Raw genomic sequence first — 21,904 nt, forward strand, 5'->3', positions numbered from 1 at the left:
ATATTTATTTACAAGCTGGGGTACGAAGAGACGTCTAAATTGAGGCCATCACATCGAATTCTGTTATTGATCTAACGTAAGTAAACATATACATAGCGGTCGATTTGACGTAATATTGCATGGATATTTGATTCCTCAATATACAGTCCCAAAACGCAAGTTTATGGCATATGAAGTTGCTTCTCGCGACTGCACTCAACAGTGACAGTCCAGCTGTCTCGCGTGTGTGCCTAGCCTGCGCCTGCTGTCGCATGCATACTGTATATCGGCATGTGTCAGTGAAGGTGCCGCAGCGCAACGGGAACGATGAGGCCTTGATTGGTGGAGGGGAGGTGGCTCGTGCTCGCTCGCGCTCGCAAACCACCGGCCCAGTAGTACGTACCGACTGCTGATGCTGCATGCTGCTGGTGGTACAAATTTAGGGTCAAGGTGGAGGTTTTGATATCGCTGATGTGGGGGGTGTTTCATCAAGTTAGTCAGCGCTGACAAGTTGTCAGTCTCTGACAATAACCATAGCTAGTAACACTAACAGTCAGTGACCAGAGCATCTCAGCCAATCAAAACCAAGGATTTTGCTGATTGAAATTGTCAGAGTCAGAGACTGACAAATTGTCAGCGCTGACTAAATTGATGATACACCCCTAGGCCCTAGACCTGTCGTTGTAAGCCCAGTGAGAGTGAGAGAGATGTACCTTGGTAATCTGTCGACCTCCATATCTATCTGTTTTTCTTTTTCATTATTTGCATTTAGAAATTAGAGCAAATAATATCTCCTTTTCCTTTTTGTTTAGGTTCTAAATTGATGTCATATGTTGATGTGCAGTCAGCTCTGTCTGTTTTTATCTAATATATTAACTAATTCATAAATGTGTCTCTCTACATGATTGAATTTGTGTGTGTGTGTGTGTGTGTGTGTGTGTGTGTTTTGGCATGCCCAATGCCAGTGGTGATGGCCATGGGCATGGAGTATACAGTTGTACAGATGTATGGCCATTCACATTGCATTGTATGTGTTATCCAACTAGCCTGACCAGACGCTGTGGGAAGCACAGCGTCAGACCAATGGGGCCTCACCATCATTGCCAAACCACAACACATCTACAAAGCTAATAAAAATGTATATGTTCCACCATAAATTGTACTTACATATAAAAGTGCATGCTTATGCAGCTTATACTACAGAAAGGTGCATAAGGGCAAGTGGTCAATATCATGTCAGACATGTGACCACCCAAGTGTCACACACGTATCAACACATCAAGTAATACAGTACATTAAAAAACAGCTGTACACTGTAAGAGATTCATACTATTCGTGGATCATTTCCTATTCACAAAACTCTAATGCATGCTTGCTAGCATAAAACATTCTAGCTTTTAAGAATTCACAGAGTTTGTATTTGAAGTTCAGTCTTGATCATGAAAAATCTCATTCCATGTGAGGTCACACATGTGACTGACTTTATTTGACCTCTCACCTTTAATCAACATGATGTACATAACATTTCAAATTGTCACCGGATAGGTTTTGACATACATGCACATTTCAACTACACACTTACAACCACTACCTGTAATGCCTTTAGAGTTACGGTATATGAGATACTTTTCCAAATTTGCAGTATTTTTGCCCTGGGAAATGAACTTCAATCCAGAGAAGTGTGAAGTCAAATACACCACAAGGAGTAGGAAACTCAAATTGTTCACAGTCTATCTTCTACTGGGAGTTTAACCGTAATGTTGACCATTGTTGTTGCCTTGGAGTCCAACTCAAGCAACATGTCATGGAGGAAACCATGTAAACCAGATTGTAAGTGATGCTGATATTAAGGAGATGACAACAAGATTTATTACACTTTGATGCAGAGCTCAAGTGTACCAGTACACCCTTCTAGCTATCTGCCTTATACAAAGTCAGTTGGAACAATCTACCCATTGATTAGAAAGGTGAAAAAACAGATATGTATTTGAACCTTTCAAATGGCATTTAATGCATTGTTATTTTCGAGATCCGGATTGCACAGTAGGAGCACTACAAATGTTGTATCCCTGGACAATGATGCTGTACAGCGATGTCTGGATGAGATTCTAAGTAAATCTTGCGAGATGTTTATAGTCTGTCTTTTTATTGTGCTTTGACACACTGTATGAATGTATCAGAGCTTCTTTGCTGAAATACTTGCTATGAGATTGACATTTATAAACAGGAGAGTGAAAGCTGGTGTTACAGAATGTTTATCTTCTCTCTATGCAATTGTGAAAAGCATTGATTAAAGCAGTAGTTCCATCTATCCCTGCTGAGATTGATCCATGGTAATCCCCAGTCTTAGGGTGTAGGAATATGATTAGGATTTGATCCAATTGGTTGTGTTGTATGCCTGTGTTTCACCCAGTACCGTGCAACATGAAAAATGATATGGGTAGTATTGTTTTCATTATTTTCCATTGGACAAAGCCAAGATCATTAGATTCTGCAGTGAGCTGACTTTAGATGTACAAACCGTAGTTTGTAACATTATCATTGTTATCAAACTTTGTTGGCTGCACTAAAGTTAGCAATTGCTGTATCTGTCACAGTGGTTGATACTCTTCCCATGGACTTGAAGACTTTGCTAAATGTCCACTAATATTACTATGTACATGAAAGTCACTTTACAAAGTGATCTACAATTTGTACTTGTATATTGCAAATTTCTTTAATAACACTATGGCGTTAGCAGCATGTGGTGTTTAATGAGTCATACAGTCATTAGACAAATTCATATTTAAATAAAATTGCCTTCGACACAAGTGAAGCAAACTAGAACATATCAACAATATTTCTCTGCAAGTTGTGGAATTTTGTTGAATCAGCAACTACAAACATTGCATTACATATATTTGTTGGAAATTGTGATGAAACTTGTTACACACACTTGTACTTGTACAGATGTAGTTGACGTGCTCAATTTATAACTTGTAGCTGCTGTTAGGATGAAAACAACAACTGACTGTTTGAGTCAGTGCTGCAAGATAGTAATTTTTTCCTCCCAAGGCCATTGCACAAATAAGAGTACATTGTAGAGTGGGTATCTGTATTTTTGGATAGACCGTTTGGGTATTCAAATGATCCCATCAAATTACTTTCTGTCCTCTGGTATACAATTGTACAGTGTAGCTGTTCAAGGAGGGAGATGTTTCTTGAAGAAGCAAGTTACCAATGTGATATATTATGAGTTGTTTTCTTTCGTCTTGTTATTGTGATTTAATAGAATTCGGTGACACGTTCAAAGTTGAAGGTCAGCAAAATTTAGTCGAAATGTTGCCATCTATTCCATGAGGGAAATCCAGTGATATGTTTGTTTAACTAGAAAAGCACTCGGAGAGCTCAGACCTCCGCCAAGCCAGCAACTCATTTCCACCCATACAGGCACACAATCTCCCAAATGTAGAAGCCTTTTGTTTACATCATTAGCTTCCAGCTGCGCAGCGCCTTGCCCGAGCAGAGCACTCACTTTAGTGCGCATATAATGTACAGTTAAACTCGCATAAGTCGATCTTCTCGGGACTGAGCAAAACACATCGACTTAGGCGAGTTTCGACTTGTGCGTAAGTAAAAAAAAAATCGACTTAACAACAGTCACACCATACGTACATTATGTCTAATGTACATGTACATTGTATGTTGTCTACTCTGGAGCCGAGAGCTGGAGAGGTGTGCCGCAGCACGGGTCGCCCGGCAGGGCCGCGGCTAACTTTGCATGGACAGTACATTAGCATTGGCACAGGTCGGATTACTTTACACCCTCGTTAAACCTTGGGGAAGTGAATATGAACGATATTTGAGCAGTGATTGATTCCAGTTTACCATACCGTGGCTTGAAATGCGTGTAGAGGTGTACTTCTGATTTACCTGTGCCCGCTACTTTCCCCCTACTTTCCGCTTTGAAAACTCAGCAGCTTCATCCATCATACACAGCCCAGTCGCGCTGTGCGTACGTACGTAGCGCTATGATAGCGCGACAGTGCTGTACCAGCGGACCTCCAAACACGAAGAGAGTTCAACAATCGCATGCGATCGCTTTGAATTTTGATACTTTAGATCATTTTTTCTGTCACCTGTCTGGTCGGGCTAGTTCTTATGTAAACAAAAACTGGCGTCTCATGATTTTGACAGTGATTTATTGCACAATAAAATCTTATTCGACTTAGGCACAGTGAATTTAATGGTTTTTCCGTGAAAGTGTTCTTGGAATTTCATCGACTTAGGCGAGTATTCGACTTACAAAATTTGACTTGTGAGTGAATTATTACACGTAAGTCAATGGGGAAAAATCGGGACTTTTTGAAATCATCGACTTGCGCGATTATTCGACATATGCGATGTCGACTTAGGCGAGTTTAACTGTATATGTTTACTTCAAATACACACAATGAGAACTCCTAAGTTCATTGACCTTATATGCCAGAAGATTTTAAAAATCCTTCAAAAATCCATTAAAATTCCAGGGTCATTACCAAAATTTAATCATCTGTTCCTTGTGTCATTATCAATTTCTCCTGCAAGTTTTATTCAAATCCGTACACAAATTTTTGAGTTATTTTGCAAACAGACAAACCAATGCCAATGATCACTTAACCTCCTCCTTCCTTGGCGGAGGTATGTAATTAGTCAGGAAAAGAAATGCAGTTGAAATGTTTGCTTTCTGGGCATGAATTCCACTAGGTAATGTAAGTCTAGAAATAATCCAGTTGTTTGTTGGAAAGGGATAAAATGGAAAATATATATACTGTATAGCCCTGGTACATGTTGTACTTGCTGCACATGGTGATTGCGTGGAGGTTGGGGCATCCCAGTCTACTGTGCATGACATTCAAATTACTCTAATTGTGACTGCTCATATACAGGCTTGTGTGCGATTTATGTACAGTCCAAAGACCAATTGCAATAACCAAGGCAAATTCACTGTTGTTCCCCACTTTTAATGATGCGGATAGCTGTATAAGGGTTTATAGTCCTCAGAACATTTCTATAAAGACAGTTTTAGTGATGCTAGTCTGAATGATCAGGAAGACATAATTTGTCTGTGTAACCATTAAAAACAAACAAGCCAGTTTGTGTGAAGCAAAGTTTGCTATCTAAACTACACAGGAGCATTTAAAAAAAAATGAAAAGCAGCTGTTACACTTGACAACACATTTACAATTGTAATTCAATCATCAATTTAAATGACTGATGTTCGTGGCACAGTGAAAAATGCCTTGCCACCAAAATACATACAGAAAAAAAAACCAACTACAAAGAAGGGGAAAAAGGAAACACCAAATAAAGCACAGATGATGCTCTGTAAACATTCGTAACCGTGGTGTGTTGACCAGTAATGTCTGTTTTCTATTACACTCTTGAATTAAAGGTGTCATTCTCATATATCGGTAATTGATAGTTTAAGGAAGTGTGATATTTTTGTAATGGGAGAATGCGATACTGTGCAGATCTGTTCAACTTTTTGAGAATATTAGCTCTAAAGCTGTGTCAGGGATATTTATCATACAACTGAATATTCCATAGCAAAGACCATCTCAAAAGTAGCAAGTTGCATGTTTTAGATATTGCAATCAATGGAAAATCCAAGACATGAATAGTATTAGCCCTTTCCTGTCAGTTTAATTCTCGCTGAAAATCATGAAAACTTCAAGTAGAGGCAGTTATTGAAGCATAATCACACGAGTGAGAGATTAGTCAGGCAATGACACAGAGGATAAAGAAGAAATTCTCTCTCTTTTTGTTTAGTAAGTGTAATACCCCTTTCAGGTAATCGCGGTTCAATTATCCGCATCCAAATAATGCGGATGAAGTAGTCAAAATCGCGTTCATATATCCCATGAAGTGCGCACTACTTTTACGAGCACCCGTTCATATAATGGTGCGAAGGACGGAGTTATTTGTCATGGTTACGGCGCACGCCTCTATAATGACGTAATGTTTCCGGTGAATATCCTCACGTGTATGCACACCTCTCGCGCGCTCAAGCTCAGCAATCAGCGGTTGTGCGGGAAATCGAGTGACCTTTGACCGAACTGTGGAATGTTAGTGCGGATAAGTCGTAAAACGCGTTCATGTATTCTCGATCTACTCCTCATGCTGCAATTATGCGCATAATAGCAGCATCAAAATAATGCGCACTTTTCTACTCCTCTCCCGTTCATGTAATCGAAATTTTACGACTTAGTGCTCCTATTATCCGCATCCACGATTACCTGAAAGGGGTATTAGAGAGGTACTCTCGAGCTCTATCCTCTGTTTATATGTATAATGGGGCTTTCACTTCAAATCACCACACTGGAGAACTGAAGAGTCGTGCAGTTGATCTTAAATTGGGTTAGTATGAATGGTTAACCAGTGAGTAGCCCCCCCCCCCCCCCCCCCCCCCCCGGGGCAATTACAGCTATTCAAAGATTGACATATTATGACTAGCTGTTGACAGTTCCCATCCACAGTTGTAATGCTTATTCCACATACAGATATGTGATACTGTTCACTATATATTTGTGATTTTGAGGATTCTCCTCTTGATAATTTATTGGTGTGAAAATTGAGACTTTCAAATACTCTCCAAACATTGTTGAAATCACCAATTATTATAACCTTAGTATATGTGTGATGTATATAGCTAGGTTATATGCACGCAAAAGAAAGTAGACATTGACTCAGTGGCTGCAATTACCGGACTGACTTTATTTCAGTCTATGTACATCTTTTATACAGTGAGTTCCATGGGAACGGAAGGGGTTGTGGTCAGCAGTGGTCAGTAAGGAATGCATCCAGTCTAACCACTGGCGTCTTACAGCAGATAAGAGAAAGATGATAGATAGGGTGGCATCGGAAGAACAGAGAGTTACTGTTATCAGAGAGGAGAGAAAACAGGGCTGGAAGTAGAGAGGGTGAGAGCAAGAGCAGAAATGATAGTACAGTAGTCTCAACCTCAGACTTACATAAGATCAGTTTATCACACTCCTCCCCCTTAGAATTGTTTTTGGTTTTTCCAAAAATGGTTCTCATCAATCAACACAACATTATTTAACCCAAAAAATGAAATCTTAAAATCTTTTGAATATCAGTATCTTATTTGAATATTATCCCCAAAGCTTCCAAATGTCAACATATCCATATATAATACATTATCTAATCAATTGGTCTGTTCGACTTATTTTGCAGTTTGTTATATTCTGAAGTCACCTTTCTTATATTCAGGGAGGTATAACTGTGTGTGTGTACCACGTCAAATGTATCAACACACGAAAACCAAAATTATAATGTCCAAATGAACTGTCCATTTGAGTTCAGCTGTGAAACAAGGAGTTACAAAATCATGCTTTCTTAACTTTGAACTTAATTTCAACCTTGAATTGTCCAAAGTGTCCGGCATTTTTACAAGTGTTATTTACAACTGCCTCCTCAATGTGGTATTGGCTCCCCAAAGCGTTCGGGGTATTTTCGCTGGCGGTTAGACCTGCGAAGTGCTGGTGCTTCGTCATCATGGTCTTGTTGTGCGTTGTTGTTCCCCTCCCCACGTGGATGAGGAAGGAACACATCCGCGGTCATATCGTCGTTGTCATAGCGACGTCGGACATGCTCGATGTGTCGCCTGCAGATGCGATCATCTGCCAGCCTCAGCGTATATTGGACGCCGTCGATGGAAATGACTTCGCCTGGCATCCACTGTGGACCGCTGGCGAAGTTTTTCACGTACACGCGATCTCCGATGCCAAAATCGCGAGCTTTAGCACGCTGATCGTGCTTCTGTTTCTGATCATGCTGCTTTCGCTGAACGCGCTCCTCCATGTTGGGTTTCACACAATCAAATCGCGAACGGGGAATGCGATTGAAGAGAAGTTGCGCAGGAGGGGTCCCGGTTGTTGGGTGAGGTGTGATGCGGTATGCCATCAGAAATCGCGACAACTTCGTTTCGATTGTGCCGTTGGTCATGCGTTTCATTGCAGCTTTGAAGGACTGCACTGCCCTCTCTGCCAGCCCATTTGATGATGGATGAAAAGGTGCAGTGCGAACATGACGGATTCCATTCAGCTGTAGAAATTGCTGAAATTCGTCGCTTGTGAACACGCTTCCATTGTCGGTGACAATGAGCTCTGGCAGGCCATGTATCGCGAAGGTTTCGCGTAGCTTCTCAATTGTGATTGAGCTGGTTGCCTTGTAGACTGGAAAGATATCCATCCATTTCGAATGCGAATCTACCAACACAAGAAACATACGGCCCATGAATGGCCCTGCATAATCCAAGTGGATTCGTGACCATGGCTTTCGTGGCCACTCCCATGGATGAAGTGGTGCTGCTGGCGGCAACTTACGAGATTGCTGACACTCCTTGCAATTTTTCACTTTGCTCTCCAAGTCACCATCCATCCCAGGCCACCAGAAATAACTGCGAGCGAGCGATTTCATTCGCGAGATCCCGGGGTGAGCTTCATGCAGCTCCTCGGTGAGCTGATTTCTCCCTTGTGGAGGTATCACAACACGTGCTCCCCACATGATGCAGCCATCATACACACACAACTCATCCCGCCTCCTGAAATAAGGCGAAATTTCCTCATCACACTTTAACGGCCATCCACGAAGAACATATTCGCGCACTCGCGACAAAGTTGGATCCTTCGCGGTCCACTGCCTGATCGATGTCGGTGTGACGGGTGTCGACTCCAGGTGTTGCATAACTAGCACGTAGTCTGCTGGTTTGGGGATGCGCATACTAGGGTCCAGCTTTAGCCGTGCTAGCCAGTTCCTCCCCAGTAAATTCGGCCCATCACCTTCAACAACTAGCAAGGGAAGTTCCAGGACCTGGGCATCATGCCCCACATTCACTTTGCATGCGCCCACTACCGGTATTTTGTCCCCTGTGTAAGTTCTTAACACCACATCAGACTGTGACAGCTGGGGTTGATGTTTCCATGCCCGATAAGTTGCCTCGCTCACTATCGATAGGGTAGCTCCTGTATCGATCTCCATCACAGTGTTATTATGGGAAATCCCCAACTCGAGCAACATCGGAGCCTCCTTTTTTGGCGATGCCTGCGCCTTGTGCATGAAGTACTTTAGCTCCTCCATGTTGTCCCTGGGTGGTGTCGACTGTTCCGCGCTAATCTCAGCTAGGAACTGCATTTGGACCTCCGTCCTCTGCCCGGAATTAGTCTTGCTCCGGCAGACTTTTGCAAAGTGTCCACGCTTTCCGCAATTATGGCAAGTGGCGTCGACTGCTTTGCACTTGCCCTTCTCGTGCCCCTGTCCACAGCGATAGCACGAGTTGCGATGTTGAGCTCCGGTTTTGTTCTTTTTGTGTCCTGCCTGCTGCTTGAACACTTTGTTAGTCGCACCATTTCCGCGTGGAGCCTGTGTTGATTGAAGATCACACACATTTCTTTCTGCCATCTCCACACTTGTCGCAATGTCAACGGCCTTGGCGAGATCAAGCTTCTTCTCAGCTAGAAGAATACGTTGGATCCGATCATGTCTGATGCCGCAGACTAATCGATCGCGAATCATCTCCCCTAGAGTAGAACCATAATTGCAGTGCTCTGCCATTGACTTTAGTGCAGCTATGAATTCACTGATTGTTTCTGAGTCTTTTCGGAAACGGCTGTTGAATTTGCACCGTTCAACAATTTCACTTGGTGCTGGGGTGTAATGCTCCGTCATTACCTGGACAAGTTCAGCATACTTCTTGTCCGCTGGCTTGGCTGGAGAAACGAGACTGCGGAGAAGGCTGTAAGCTGCCGGCCCGATGACAGTCAGCAATGTAGCTTTCCTCTTCTCCTCTGCTTCAATCCCATTTGCTTTGAAATACAGGTCCAATCTCTCTATGTATTGGCACCAGTCGATTCCCTCTCGGAATTCTTCGATATTTCCTACCAGACCAGCCATTTTACAGAAGTTTAATCCTCGTCGCCAGTATTATAACCTTAGTATATGTGTGATGTATATAGCTAGGTTATATGCACGCAAAAGAAAGTAGACATTGACTCAGTGGCTGCAATTACCGGACTGACTTTATTTCAGTCTATGTACATCTTTTATACAGTGAGTTCCATGGGAACGGAAGGGGTTGTGGTCAGCAGTGGTCAGTAAGGAATGCATCCAGTCTAACCACTGGCGTCTTACAGCAGATAAGAGAAAGATGATAGATAGGGTGGCATCGGAAGAACAGAGAGTTACTGTTATCAGAGAGGAGAGAAAACAGGGCTGGAAGTAGAGAGGGTGAGAGCAAGAGCAGAAATGATAGTACAGTAGTCTCAACCTCAGACTTACATAAGATCAGTTTATCACACCAATGGTGCCATATTTTTCAACATGGTACATTCTCTAACGTGATATCCTGCTGAATATCAAAGCAAAGTTTTTATAACATTCCTTTGGTTATACATATGTGCCCCTGCAAATATTTGTTTCTATGGCTGATGACACTTCCAAAGATGTACTGGAACCACATCCAAAAACTCAGTACGACAGTGTACAGTTTTATGAGATTCCTGTGCAAATCACAGTGGATTGACTCTTCCAGTTTGTCATATTGCGGTTTTTGCTCTGAGTTGTACTGCATGCGACATCATTTTTTGTTTGTCATATGACATGAATACAAGGTAGACAATGATATTATCACATGTTCAATTTTGTGAGACTGTCGTGAGTGTCTATGAACATAACAATGTAAAAATCTTTGCAAAATGTGACTGGTTCAAGGAAACACAGGGGTTTAAAACAACTGCAACTACACCCCTTCAGTCATGTCAACATGGCAAAGACTGCCTTAAATTTTGACAATAGCAGTTCTGTTGAGGTCTGTTCCACCTGAGTGAGTCCGTGCAACAGCTAGAATCTTTTCAGACATTCTCTCAACGCCCTAGACGAGCTCTTCGGTCACATATTGTCTGTACACTCGTCCATCAGTGACAGAGTAGGCCTGTCTATAATGGCCTGTGTGGACCATTTCTGATTTAGATGCATGGCTGGCTGACTGCAGGCAGGGAAATCTGTGTTTGCACAGTATTGACAAGCAATCTTTTGTAGATTGACAACACTGATTCTAGATCACAAGAAACTGGGAAAAAAGTGAACTCTGATATGAAAATGAGGGAGTAGTTTAGAATTTTTTTTAAGGATGATGTCATTGTTTCCCTCATGTTTGGAGTAAAATTGTATCTTGAGTGGTTTTGCTCTTCTCTTTGGATTTCACTATTCAGCATATACAATGTAGGAGACAAGGATATCAGAGTCCTGGTAGCGTAGGAACCTTGCAGCACATGAATGTTTACATCATTAGGCATATGTACATGTACAGCTGAAATATGTTTCAATTGTACACTTGTCTGTAATATGAAAGCATGTAAGGCTTCTTCACTGTCATATGCTTAGGTGTGAGTGTACTGTGCCGTGAATTGGCTGTACTCTGTGGCTTGAATGGACAGACAGAGGATTGCCATGAGCACACATTGCAAAGACTGGAAATTCTGGAGCTTCTCATGCAGAAAGCAATGAACCTCTGTACCTCTCACGAATGGGTAATTGGCATTCCAGCCATTCCGCAGTTGTTGACGTCCCGAACTTGTGTATGTGCTGACATGGTACACTGATGGTCTGTGGTTATATGGCCCAGTGGCTGACAATGTCATTTGGAGTTCACTTGTGTAGCAGGGGTTTGTGTTCATTGTTATGTAACACTTAAACCAAGGACCAGCACTTGTGTCGAATAGAGTAACAAGTTTTTAATTGAAAAAAAAAAAAAATATGGCCATGTATTAAACACTTGTAAAAAAGAAAAATGGTGGTGTTTTCACAGATTCTTTTCTATTTTCTGGGAATAATGTTGGTAATGACTGATGATGATTATTATTTTCAATTCCTGAACAAGAGGACAGCAAACCTGCCTTGTCTTTTCAAGGAGTAGAAAACTCACTATAGCAAGACAGTTAGAATTTCAAAGTATCTAGAGTTTTCAAAGTTCAAGGAATTCCTTACAGCTGTAGATATGCCATTCTCAGGCTTGAGTTCAGGCAACCAACAGAGGAAGGAAAAAAAAAACAACAACAACAACAAAAGAACATGCAGTATACAATTTTGTCACATTGTATCTGTAATGTTATATTCTGTTTTTGGTGTTTTTTGTTGTTTTTGTTTGTTTTTTTACATAAAGTGCAACAAATGTCAAAAAAGTTTATACTGATCAATGTTGATACTTTTTCAAGTCATTCTGATGATTTCTAATGCCTCTATTCATATTGATCCTTTGATGCTTTGTTTCAGCTGGTCCAATTACTGTATAACGTACGCCTACATATTTAGCGAGTACCGGTATTAAATTTTTGTGTGAATTGGGGCTTTCCAACAACTTGAAGAGTGGTTAAATTCAAGATTGTGAAGTACAGTACTGAACAGAGAATTGTCATACATGTCACATTCATGTCGAGATCAGAGTTAAAGGGATCGTACAGTTTTGGTTGAGACCTAATTTTAGGTTTCTAACATTTTTTGGTGAAATAATGAGAAACCTCTTCAGAAAATATGAAAGAGCATGTAATTCTATGAGGAATTCAACATTTATTTGATGAAAATTGGTTTTGAAATGGCTGAGATATCCCCAAAAGAGCGATTCTAGTGAAGTGTAGTACCCACACTTTATTACTATCGCTTTGTTTTACTTTGTTTTTGGATGTTTCAGTCATTCCAAACCTGATTTTCATCAAGTAAACTTTGAATTCCTCTTAAAATGGTATGCTCTGTACTATATCATTAGTGTTTTCTTGGTATCTCGCAAAAAGTTAAAAGCCCAATTCTCATCTCCACCAATACTGTACTATCCCTTTAATATTTTTGTGTGTTCTGAAATTGGCAAATAGCATCTGACTTGTAAAATTTGCTAAAATAAAAACCTCACTAAATATTTGGTGTATTCAGTACTGTCATGGATTTTCATCATGTGTCAAATATTTTTCTCTTTTCTAATGACAGTCTGTCACCGATGTAGACAATGCTTCTCAGAAAGAAAGACTCTTCCAAGCCTCTCCCACCGGAGGGGATTGCTGGGAAGTATACCAAAAAGGATACATCACCACGAATACAGGGTAACTATCTTGTCTTTATTGTGATATTGCTAACATTTGTTGCTCGGAATTATGCTCGTAACACTCTGGTTCTGCCTTTATATGCAGTTTTATATACCTGTACATTTTATGCAATATTATAAAAGTTTCTTCAATTTTAACAAAATGCATGTAACTGTAGAAAGCAATAAATTGATGGCAATTGAATATTTTACCTAGCCAGAAAATTTGGGAGGCTGGTGGCTCAAAAATCAAAGTTCTTTACCAGAAAAACACTTTCTGGCCGAATGGCTAGTTATGACATATTTTGTCTCCCACCCAAAAAAATGAGTAAAAATATAGTCTTCATAACAAATGGTTATCATTTAGTCAAAGGTAGCATTATCTTGTATGAGTTCAAGCAGACTGTGTGTACATGTGCCTCAAGTACATTTTATGAGAGATAACCGCATGTCTCCAAGATACAATACATGCAGCTGTTGGTAGACTGTTGAAGCACCTTTGGGAGGCCAGACCCCACAAGTGAGCTCGTCTCTGACTCATACTAACAGATGTTGAGCTTGACTCTGACATGAACGTATTGGAATGTTGTGTTGCCAATTTAGAGAGGCAGAAGGGCATCAGCTCTGTAGACGTGTTGTGAGTTGAATAAAAGGACAGTGTTCGTCGTGGGTATGATGTCACAACTTTATGTAATTATGTGAAAGCATGTCTTATGCCATTGGAGATTTTCCATTTTATAAGTGTGTATAAATTTGCATTGTTCAATCACATTTATGAGTATACTTCTGATATTGTAGAATAGGAATTTACTCTTCTCATGTGATACATTGTATGTTGTTAGATTCTTTGGTGGAATAAAAGGACTTCTATTTTGGACAGAAGTTTTCCTTCATTTGTGTATGTACAGTTTAGTATGATATGGAAACTACCATGAATTACAATATTATTATCATCATTGTTATTATTACTTTTATCATCATTATTAGTGACATTATCATCCTCTTAATCTCATTATTGTTATCATCTGTATTATTATCCAGTATTAAAAAAAATGACACATTTCCCAAGAACAGTCATAATCTGTAATTTAACCTTCGTGAAAAAATTGTCCATCATCATAGTTTGTACATTTTATGTTTTTGTATTTGTTTTGTTGTATATTTATTTCAGAGAATGACCATCAGACTTTTTACAAATCAATGTAGCAACTGGTGAATTGTTGATATTCACAGGATTAGTATTAACATTGCTGTTTCATCATCACAGACGTTAATAAAATATTTAAGCGTCCAAACCGCGAGGTAAAGCTTGAAGATTCTTTGCCAACTTGCTCTTAGGTTATATGAACCCAGTGGTCCGTGGTGCCCAGTCTTCCAAGCGGCCAGGAGGGCCGGGGAGTGGTCAAGGAGGGATTGGCAACCCTTCCATGCCCAGCCAGCCCCCAGGCCGTAGGCCTGGCCTATCTCAGCTGGGCCTCCCAGACTTTAACAAGGACAATGGGCAAGCTCCCACAGGTGAGATTGTAATGTTGATGACTCTGAGGATGTTAAACAAATCAATTTCTGGTAACCCTTATAGGTATTATACAAAAATACTGTGTAATTTCATGCAAACAGACATGAATGTGTCAAATGTTTAGGAAGGAAAGGTTAAGATAAGAAGAAAAAATTAGCATAGATATGCTAGTAATGCATTCGTTGTAGATGTTGTGATCTGTAAAATTACAAAACCTGTAATCTCTATGTGGTCTTCTTTACACCATTTAATCACATTATGCCCTGTGTTCACTTAATGCTGCAAAATTTGATTATAGCTTTTAATAATTCCCCCAAGATGTGTGGACCCTTTTTAATAAAGCTGTGGTTTGATGATGAATTTTGCTCTCACTCACATTCAACATTAAAGCCTCAGGTCCAGTTCTGTGTATTTGACTTTGGTATTTCAGCTTCATCAGTCTTCAGAATTCTGTAATCCCCAAAACATTCTTGCCATCAAACTTTTGCCAGTTGGAGCCAGTAGCCTTTTTTTTTTTTTTTTTTTTTTTTTTTTTTAGCATGAAACTTTCATGCATTTGCGACTGGCATCAATGCATTGTGTAGACAAAAACTTTCATGTGCATCTACTTTTGCAAATTTTAGCTCCACATGAATAAATTCACATAAGTTTCACATGCACATAAATTTTTAGTTTAAGGTATGTAAGCTACCAGTAAATCATTGACATTATTTCTCAGCAAGTTTTGTATGGTCACTATCATAATCATCCTCATCATTATTATATGAATGCCTATTTTGACACTTTTACCCTGTAGACCACCACGGTGGCTATAGTGAACGTGGCCATACAAACCCACACAGTGGGTCTCCCGTCCTGCCGGTCAGTGCCTACCAGCAAGCAGAAAAACATCCTCATATAGGTGAGTCAGGGTAGCTGTCATGGTCAAGACATACACTTGTACCATCAGAGTGTTGACCACTGGATGCAGGGATGGGATACGGGAGAACAGGGATTGAAGCATGTTTGAAGTTCTGAGGTCTGTGCTGCAAAAATTTGCATTTCAATTTTGATGATGCATAGTAGAATTTGTATCGGGTCAGTAACACAACAGTGCCAAGTACCTAGCATTCTCCTTCAATGCACGTTACACCTTCAAATACTACATATGACATATATACCATAATAATTATAATAATGATAATAATAATAATAATAATAATAATAATAATAATAATAATAATAATAATAATAATAATAATAATAATAATAATGATAATAATAATGATAATAATAATGATAATAATAATAGTAGTAATAATAATAATAATAGTAATAGTAATAATAATAATTATAATAATAGTAATAACAATAATAATAATAATAATAATACAATAATAATAATAATAATAATAATAATAATAATAATGATAATAATGGTAATGATAATAATAATAATAAAGGACATTTATATTGCGCAGGTACTATAATAATAATACTCTACTGCGCATTACAAAATAACATACATACAAGGAATTCAAACATAAAATACATTACTTCAAGAGATGACTTTTTAACCTGACCTTAAACTCATTAATTGTAATTGCTTGTCTTATAAACACAGGGAGATTATTCCATAGTTTTGGTGCAGTATGCAAAAATGCCCTGTCACCGAGAGTAACTTTTGATTTCCCTGATGGATATTTCAATAATGTGTGATCCCATGAACTCCGGAGGTGATAAGATGTTTGAAATGATGTTTTTAACTCTACAAGTTCCTGTATGTACACTGGTGCTGTACCATGAATAGCTCTGTATACAATCAACAGAGTTTTAAAAATGCCTTAAATTTTGGTTAACACCTTGTAAGGAAAGTCATTTTCTGCACATTTCATATAGGGAATTAAAATGATTTGGCTGTGTTTGTGTAACTTGCTGCATGGAGAGCTGCCAATGTTATTTCTGAAAAGCAATCACATTCTTTTTCCTCTTGGGTCTTCTCCATGTAAAGGTCATCTCAAGTCAAAGAAAGAAGACATCACTTTGGCGACCAAAAGTCTCACATTTTTTTGTTTGTTTGGTAGACTGGATTCATTATGCTGACCGAATGTTAACAACAATAGCTTAATCTTTGTGCACTCTTTACCTCACCTTGGCCAACCAACCGTGATTTTAATCTGCCACTTTCAGGTAACATGCCGGAGCTGCCACTTCCCCCTGGCTGGACAGTAGACCGGACGATGAGAGGTCGCAAGTATTATATCGAGTGAGTTAACAACCTCCTGAGAAATCCTCACATAGTTTTGACGTTATTGGCTGTAACAGGGTATCAGAGGGTGTAGGTTGTGCTCTAACCTTTGTTTGTTTGTTTGTGTGTTTGCAAGCAGAGCAGGTATGTGACAATGTGTGAAGAAAAACTCTGGAAGGACAAAGTCTCTTCTCATGGACAGCATGGTACAACAAAAGCAAAAGTGTAAAAATGTTTCAGATCGCTTTATTAAGTCCTGTAACTTGTGCTGTGGGATCAAAGGTAATGGCTGTTGTTGATATTTAGCCATGTGGCAGCAGTTATGGCAGTCATGGTACTACGGTACTTGAATTGAAGGAATGGTATTCAGAGGGTACAGTCCAATACAAGGAAGAAAGAAAATGTAAGTTCCGTGTGGACTCTACATGGCACAAGGGCACAAAGGATCACCACCTTTGTCATGCCAAGAATAATGATTACATGAAGAACAATAAACATAGCTTTTCACTACCCGTCTTCAGGGGCATGCTGACAGCTCTTGATTTCACCTGCTGGTACTTCATTCAATCCCTAAAAAGATCAGTGTCATTGTTTATCACATGTTGTTATTATTATATGGTGCAGTAGAAAGGATGCATTTTGAATCATACAATTTAATATTAATTGATTGATTTGATATACTTATCAACTCATACCAACAGACATTTACTTATGCTTACAGTGCAATTGGCCTTTAAAAGAGTAATCAGATCTTCTTTTAAATGGACTTGTTATTCTTTCAGTCATGATTGGGATATGCCATTTCAACTCTGTTATTCTAGAAACTTCTTTACAATGATTTTTTTTTTTTCCAATATGTATTTATATTGTTTGATGCACCAAATTAAGAAGATCACAGAAATTAATAAGTATATACTGATATGTGTGAAATTCTCATAATTTTTGTTATGTCATGACTTCATGACAATAATAGCATGTGAAGATCCTATTTGTAGGTTCACTTGTTATTCAGAGTCTTTGATGAACACATAAATGGCACATTGTATTGTTAGGTAACAAGATTGTCTGTTGTGTTTAAAACACAGTCACAATACAGAAACCACCCACTGGAGCCATCCACTGGAGAAGGAGGGTCTTCCTCCTGGTTGGGAGAAAGTGGAATCAAGAGAACATGGCATCTACTATGTCAAGTGAGATATTGTCCTAGATTTGGAGGACGCTTGTTCTGTGCTGGAGGGCATTGACAGTCCAATTTTTTTCTTTTGTTTGTGTACAAATGTCTAGCGAGAAATTGTCCCAGATTTTAAAATGAATTATCCTCTGTTGGTTATCATTAGCTTTTCTGTTTTCTTTTTCATTGTATTTGTTTTCCCTTTTTTAAGGAGATTCTGTTTAGAATGAGGATTTGAATAACAACACAACTAAAACTTTGTAAAATTTAAAGAATTTCATATATCGATATCTGTCTGTGTGTGTTAGATAGTGCAACAATGGCTGTCAGTATTGTGTTCAAATACATCTCTTATTTCAATATTTCTGTGTGAAGCTCAAAAAGCATTCCTTGCTGTCCTTTGCACCATGAAGTTAGCAAACCCAAGATATAACTGTATAAGTATATTGTGAGTTAATATAAAGTATGTGAACCCCAGTCAAGAACGTACATTCTATTCATATGAAAGATGTGTTAGGTCTATCAATACAATAATTGAATTTGCTGTTTCCCTCTGAAAACACAGTCACAGAACCAAGACGGCCCAGTACAGGCATCCGAATGCCCCCAAGATCCCGCGCTATGACCCAACTCCACCCTTGCCCAAGAACCTGCCGATCCCCACCCACACGCACTCAGCGCCCCGTCCACCCGGACAGCATGGGCATGCCAACAACGTCTGGGTGCCACCGAATCCTTACCTCAATACTGGTGAGTTGGACAATGAGATTTTTCGTGACGCATGTCACTGAACTACATGTTAGACATTGTTGTGCTTTTGTTTGTTAAAGATTGTGTGATCATAGGGATGTGTTTCTTGTACGTGTGTTTTAAAATTTCGATACACTCACTATTAATGGTAAACCGGGAATTAAGAAAATATGATGCAGGTGCTTATACTTGATAATTCAGAACACTGCAAAAAAGTGTTCTGGAATTTCTTTCAGGTCTCAACATTAGTATTAGAATTTCATGTTTATGAGGATGTAGCCCCTCATCTTCAAAATGTTGTAGGAGTCCTGAACAGAAATTGGAGCTGACATTTGGATTATTAAGTATTTATTTTCTCTCCACCTTTTTCTCTATCTCGCTGTGGGTAGAAATACCCAAGTGGCTTGATGTCTATTACAAGGCGTCGTCCGAACACGATCACAAGCTGAAGTGGGACCTGTTCCGCCTGCCCGAGCTGGACGCGTTCCAGGCCATGCTGACCAGACTGTACAAGGAGGACCTGCGGTCAGTGGTCATGGACTATGAGGCGTATCGACAGTCGCTGATACGGGAAATTGAGAGGAAGCTAGTTCGGCAATACCAGGTACGATTTCTGAGAGCCCCTCTGTAGCCAATTCTCCACTCTGGCAGGAATCTATGTGTTCATTGATGAGAATAGGTTACAGCCAGCCCTTGCATAGGTCGGAGGACATTTGTCCATGGTGTCGGAAAGGCAAGAGCCAGATATTCTTCAGTCTTTTTAGAAAGGTGCAGTTCCATGTGTATCTGAATCTCTTATTGGCAAAAGTCTCGTGTCTCATGCACAATGTGGATGACTTTTGAAATTAGTCAGGGCTGTACTGAGTAATCGAAATTACACAGTGACTACTGTACATGCCAAATATTTTGCAAGGTCTTTATTTTCGCCAATTTCGAGTGTCCAGTGCTATTCACGAAATTAAAGACACTTGAAAATAATCACTCTGATCCGGAAATTAATGTGACGCACACATATACATTTCTCTGTTCAGTGCAGTACAGTACTCCATGATTACAAATTTAACCACTTACAAAATCGTTGGGAAAATCGATTCCCAAAAATTTAGACTCACTAAATATATGGCATATATGGCATATACAATATCTTGCTTTGCCAAAATTGGACGGTGAGTATCTCGATTTGTCAATTTTCATTTCTTGGGTCATGCTGATATGTTAATGTGATTTCTTTTACTTGTCTGCACCAATCAGCAACAGCATATGGGTTATCAGCCACACGGCTACACCCATGCCCCCGCTGTGAGGAGCCACTCAGTTGGCCAGCGTCCCCAACAGCAGCTACCACAGCAGCCAGCCAGGCCACTGAGCCAGATGGGCCAGTTGCCGCAACATGGTGTGCTGCAGCAACAACATCCGTCGCAGCAACAGCAGCAGCCACTGTCTCACCAGACACAAGCACTGCAATACCAGCAACAGCAGCAGCAGCAACAACAACTCGCCCTGCAGCAACACATCTACCAGCAATATCTACAACAGCAACAACAACAACAGCAACAGCAACAACTCCATCACAAGCAGAAGCAGGGTGTTGTCACCAAGGACGGGAGAGAGACAAGGATATGATGACTTGAGTGGTAGCGAGATGATCGTTGTGTTCGCTTGCTGAACTCATACCCTCCTCCAGTGAGCAAAACAAATGAGCATATTTGCTCCCTCGGAATTGGCCAAAAAACAGTAACGCCTGTGAACTTGCGATGAAGAAAGGGGACACATTTACTTGTGACGTTGATACAAAGGTCTTGTAAGAGCTGCGCTCCTTGCAGTACAGTTCAAAGCTTGGTCTTGCAGGGCTTGAAGACGTTGATGCCCTTTGCGTGAAGCAAGCCAAGTATAATGCATGGTGACGAATATATCATTCTTGAAAGGATAACAGTAAGTGAAAGTGTCATTCAGTCACGCTACGTAAAGTATTCCAACAGAATATCAGGGAATATGGAGTGTATTCCTACTAATGATATTTTGCGGTGCCAACATGTCTCTTGAGAAGAGAGAATTGAATCAGCTATTGTTTATTACAGAGGCAAGTGAGGTGTCTCAAATGAATGCAGACTTAGGTCATGCATGCACATACAATGTTTGAATGCAAAGGCTTTGATTTTTCTTTGTGTATGCTTTCTTTCTCTCTCTTTTTTTTTTTGGGGGGGGGTGAGGACAGTTTCTATGTTTGTAAATTTCCCAGTAATATTTGTAATGGCCAAAACCCAGGCTATCCATGTGAAAAATGCAAGAAAAGCTCCACTTTATTCTGGGCTGGTAACAAAGGAATTGGTGCTTGTATTTATAAGTTTAGAACTTGAGTTGTCAGCCGTAGCCCTTACAGTACATTTCTTGAGTTAGACATATTAAAATACAGTCCTTGCATTTGCACCCCGCTTTTGTTCTGTCTTAATCAGTGACCATCTTCTGGTTCTTGTAGATCAACCTTTTCATTCATTCATCAAATTTGTTCATCGTCATTATTTATATGTTTATTTTGTTATTTTTCATTAAATTATTTTTGTCTTGATATATTTGTTTAACTATTGTTTTGAATGAATATGACTCATTTAAGGATAGGACATGAGCATTTAAAGTCTAGATTATATGTAAGTTTTAAAAACGTAATGCAAAGGTGCTACTTTTTGTATAGACCTTTTCGAAGCCATCTTTATTGTGGGAATTCTGCTCTTTCTAGTGCTTTAAAACTCTCTTTTTTCATGGTAGATGTGTATCTAATAGTGCCTCTGACCTGTCACAACAGTACTTCAACAAATTGGAATGTTTCCTTGTTTCGTCCTAAAACTGGATAGATGAGCAAAGAAAATGGGATTCCATCGGGAGTCGAACCCGAGACCTCCGGATTGCTAGACCAGTGCTCTACCGACTGAGCTATAGAAAGCCCTAGTGCAGTGTTCGTCCCAGAAACCCTTAATTCTCAATGCTCGGGTGGTCAGAAGCTATAGGAGTGTGTTTGTGTGTGACACACACGCACACACTTAAACCTGGCTTAAACCCGAAGGATAATTCAACTTGGGGATAATTGCTTCAGTATGACTTCAGTTACTGGGTAGAACCATTTAAGTAGGAATATGATGCAATGGCGTTGGTTGTTAG

At 39.8% G+C, this 21,904-nt stretch overlaps 2 protein-coding genes across 2 annotated transcripts; one reads left to right on the forward strand and one right to left on the reverse strand.

Moving 5' to 3' along the window:
• Positions 1-2: 2 nt before the first annotated feature.
• Positions 3-20,611, forward strand: LOC140239342 (uncharacterized). Its single transcript, XM_072319235.1, has 9 exons — positions 3-76; positions 12,994-13,106; positions 14,426-14,602; positions 15,400-15,504; positions 16,773-16,848; positions 17,916-18,020; positions 18,567-18,751; positions 19,141-19,355; positions 20,003-20,611. Exons 2-9 carry the CDS (start codon positions 13,013-13,015, stop codon positions 20,372-20,374), a joined length of 1,329 nt encoding a protein of 442 aa, XP_072175336.1. The 5' UTR covers positions 3-76; positions 12,994-13,012; the 3' UTR covers positions 20,375-20,611.
• LOC140239239 (uncharacterized) lies at positions 7,435-9,912 on the reverse strand. Its single transcript, XM_072319148.1, has one exon. The coding sequence runs from the start codon at positions 9,910-9,912 to the stop codon at positions 7,435-7,437; it is 2,478 nt and encodes an 825-aa protein (XP_072175249.1).
• Positions 20,612-21,904: the final 1,293 nt, after the last annotated feature.

This window comes from Diadema setosum, chromosome 1, assembly GCF_964275005.1.
Source record: "Diadema setosum chromosome 1, eeDiaSeto1, whole genome shotgun sequence".
Classification (NCBI taxonomy): Eukaryota; Metazoa; Echinodermata; class Echinoidea; order Diadematoida; family Diadematidae; genus Diadema; species Diadema setosum.